This window comes from Myotis davidii, unplaced genomic scaffold, assembly GCF_000327345.1.
Source record: "Myotis davidii unplaced genomic scaffold, ASM32734v1 scaffold484, whole genome shotgun sequence".
Lineage (NCBI taxonomy): Eukaryota > Metazoa > Chordata > Mammalia > Chiroptera > Vespertilionidae > Myotis > Myotis davidii.
In genome coordinates this window covers 434,290-438,257 of record NW_006295459.1, presented here as the reverse complement: position 1 = coordinate 438,257, position 3,968 = coordinate 434,290, and the positions used below count along the sequence as shown (strand labels likewise).

Sequence of the window (3,968 nt, the reverse complement as noted above, 5' to 3'; positions counted from 1 at the left end):
AGTCCTCATAAAAATATCAGACATCCATGTGGTAGAAAATCATGCAACTTAACAACAAGGAGGTATATCAATATGGAACAGCCTCTAAGATAACTACGCTAAAAAAGGAAAGTCAAGAAAACAAAGTATAAGAAAGGTATGATTGGTATGCTAACATTTGTTTTTGTCTCTTATGGGAAAATATATTCATATCTATACAAAAACTATCTCCAGGAGGATTCCCAAGAAATAATTACTGGTTGCCTTTGGTGGAAAGAAAGGAACTTGGGAATCCAAAGCATGGGTTTTTCTTTTTTACTAGGGGCCCAGTGCATGAATTCATGCACCTTGAAAGGAACTGTGGGCCTCGAGGCTGCGGTGGGCACAGGGGTGGGTCTCGGCCCATCCTCTGTGCCCCCGCCCAGCCCTTTCTGCCATGGTCCCCTGTCCCCTCTCTGCCAACAGCCCTGCTTCTGCAGCCGCTGCTCTTACGTGCTGACTGCGACAGCCCCTCTTGCACCTGCTGACGGTGCCAAGCAATCAGGACCAGCGCTGGGTGCCAGCAGTAGGTGCGAGTGGCAGCTTCAGCACTGGCTGCGGGTGCGAGTGCGGCCAGCACTGGCAGTGGGTGCGAGCAGCGACTCCGGTGCCAACAGCGGGTGCGAGCCAGGTGAGAATTTTCAGTAATGACCAGAGGCTCACCCTGATGACAGTGACCAATGACCCACCTTGGTCTGGCACCCTCACTCACCTGCTCCACCATCCCGCTGTGCCCAACGCCTCCTGGTGGTGAGCGCATGTCATAGTGACCGGTTGTTCGGTTGTTCTGCCATTTGGTCTATTTGCATATTAGCCTTTTATTATATAAAATTGTGTTTATTTTTATTATGGGCATGGGTGACATTTAAAATAATATCTAAATACTGTAAAAATGAAGAAGGTGAGGTTCTTTATATGTATCACTTTTGCATCATTTTTGAAATTCTACTCAAAGGAAATAATCTGAAAAGTAAAATATTGGTTAGTAATTTGTGAAACAGTCAAATATAAGACTATAAAGTGCTCATTAAAATTAAGACTCCACATTGCTTTTAATGATACTGGAAAGTCATGTTTCATTTATTTATTCATGTAGTAAATTTTTACTGAGCTCCTTTTTTAGGTCTCAGAACATATAGCTGAAGTCAAAGGCAAGATACAAAATTACCTCCAAATGATGTAAACTGCTCAAACCTAAAACAGAAAAATGGAAGTCAGTAAACCAAATATGAATATTTGTTATCTGTTGGTGATAAGATTATTATTGATGGATTTGGACATGCTTATTAGGCATTCAAGTGGTGATGACAAACTGCTATTCCAACCTTTCTGTGTAGAACTGATCTTGGCTTTTTTTTTATTGCTCCTCTGTAGAATATTTTCAAGAGCCAAAAAAAAAAAAAAAGTTGACAGTTTTTCACAATTTAAGAAACTGGGTCATTCATGGACAACAGTGTGGTGATTGCCAGGGTGGAGGGGGGTCAGAGGAGGTATTAGAGGATACAGAGGGAATAAAAGGTGATGGGGAAAAAATAAATTTTAAAAAATAAGAAATAAGAAACTGGGTCATTGGTAGGAGTCTCTAATTAGGGCCCTCAGCTGAATTTTCAAATGTAACCTCCTTCATATTTTAGTTTTAGGAAAGGCACTGAGAACAGGGCACCTGTGCCATGGACACCTCCACCAGTGCTACCAACAGTTCCAGCCTCCACATCTCCCAGTTCATCTTGATGGGGCTCCCAGGCATTCACGAGTGGCAGCACTGGCTCTCCCTGCCCCTGGCTCTGCTCTACCTATTAGCTCTTGCTGCCAATATCCTCATATTCATCACCATCCAACATGAACCCACGCTACATGAGCCCATGTACCGTTTTCTGGGCATATTGGCACTTGTCGACATTGGGTTGGCCACCACCATTATGCCCAGGATTATGGCTATCTTCTGGTTTGATGCCAAGGCCATCAGCCTCCCTGAATGTTTTGCTCAGATGTATGTCATCCACTGTTTCTTTGGTATGGAGTCTGGTATCTTCCTCTGCATGGCAGTGGACAGATACATAGCCATCTGTCACCCTCTTCGATACCCCTCCATAGTCACTAACGCTTTTATGGTCAAAGTTACGGGATTCATGGTGCTCAGAAATAGCTTGGTGACCATCCCAGTGCCTGTGCTGGCTGCCCAAAGACTCTACTGCTCCAAGAATGAAATTGACCACTGCCTGTGCTCTAACATGGGGGTCATCAGCCTGGCTTGTGATGACATCACTGTGAACAAATTTTACCAACTATTCTCAGCATGGATCATACTTGGGAGCGATATGGCTCTTGTTTTTTCTTCCTATGCACTAATCCTTCACTCTGTGCTGAGGCTGAACTCAACCAAAGCAATGTCCAAGGCTCTGAGCACCTGCAGCTCCCATCTCATCCTCATCCTCTTCTTCTACACAGGTATCATTGTGCTGTCTGTCACAAACCTTGTAAAAGAAAAGATTCCCCTTATCCCTGTACTCCTTAATGTGCTGCACAATGTTATCCCCCCTGCTCTCAACCCCATGGTCTATGCTCTCAGGATGCATGAGCTCAGACTGGGTTTCCGGAGGCTGCTTGGTGGGTGGAGAATTGTCCACCTACTTCAGAAGTAACCTCAGGTTTATAAGTCAATATAGGTGTTAGGAAGAAAAGAGGTTATAGACCTGGATTGTAAAAAATGGGGGGAAATGGCCAATAGCATCACTAAAATGTAGCCTCACTCATCAAAATAGGCATATGAAAATTATAATGAAATTTCCTATAACTAGAAATAAGTGGGAATACAATATAATTATCTCGGACCATTGTTACTGCTCAGTGATGGACACACTTGTACACAGCTCCAATGCTTTGAGATATGATATACACATGGAAAACTTCATCTAATTGGTGGTAAAATTTACTTCCTAGGAAAAGAAGAACATAGGCCTAGAAAAGGCCCTAAAAAGTACTTTCAAGAAACCAATTAACTAAATCTAAATTAATTTTTCCCATTTTCACATCTACCGAAAATGCACACTTTTGAGTACAAGGACCCTCAACCATGTTCATGTTGTACCTTCTCTGAACCTAGTACACAACTTTGCGCATAGTAGATGTCTAATAAATACTTCATTCATGATACAGTGAGTCAGGAAGCATAGGTCTGCTGAATCCTATATAGCACAGAAAATGTCCTGGATCATGGTCTGAAGAATGACCTCAGGAGGTTTGTATATGATTTCACCTTAGAGAACAACCTCTTAGAATCACTTCCAGGGCTGAAGCAATAATAGATGGCAGGAATGTCAACTGGGGCAGCTCTTTTAGAAAAGAGCCCGGCAGCTTCTCCAATGACTGAACAGAGTCACCATAGAACCCAGCTATTCCACACTTAGGTGCATACCCAAAGGAATTGAAATCTTGTCCTCACAAAACCTTTCTCCCAAAATAAGAAGCCACATCATAATACCAAGAAATGAAAATAACTCAAGTGTGCATTACTTAATGAATGGATAAACAAAATGTGATATATACATATAATGGAATAACTGTATCCAGCCAGAAAAAAAAGTAAGGAAGTATTGTCACATGCTCCAACATGGATGTACCTTGAAGATATTATGCTGAGAGAAGTCAAACAGAAAAGGACACATTTTATTATTCCATTTATATGAAATGTCCAAAATAGGCAAATTCATAAGGACAGAAAGAAGATAAGTGACTGCTAGGGGTGAAGGGAAAATGGGGAACAACTGTTTAATGGGTACAGGCTTCCATTTGAGGGTGCTGAAATTTTCTGTAATTAGAAGTGAGAGCTGCACAACATTGTGAAAGTACTGGAAGCCACTTTAAAATAGTTACAATGATGAATGTTATGTGAATTTCACCTCAATTTAAAAAAAAGATAACTTTCTTCTTGCAATGTCTCTCCATTCTCT

The 3,968-nt window shown here is 41.8% G+C and overlaps 1 protein-coding gene across 1 annotated transcript; it reads left to right on the top strand.

Moving 5' to 3' along the window:
- Positions 1 to 1,494: 1,494 nt before the first annotated feature.
- Positions 1,495 to 2,674, top strand: LOC102752012 (olfactory receptor 56B4). The gene is given in 2 exon segments (XM_006770077.2): positions 1,495 to 2,631; positions 2,634 to 2,674. Coding segments are annotated over 2 exon segments (984 nt in total). The 5' UTR covers positions 1,495 to 1,688.
- Positions 2,675 to 3,968: the final 1,294 nt, after the last annotated feature.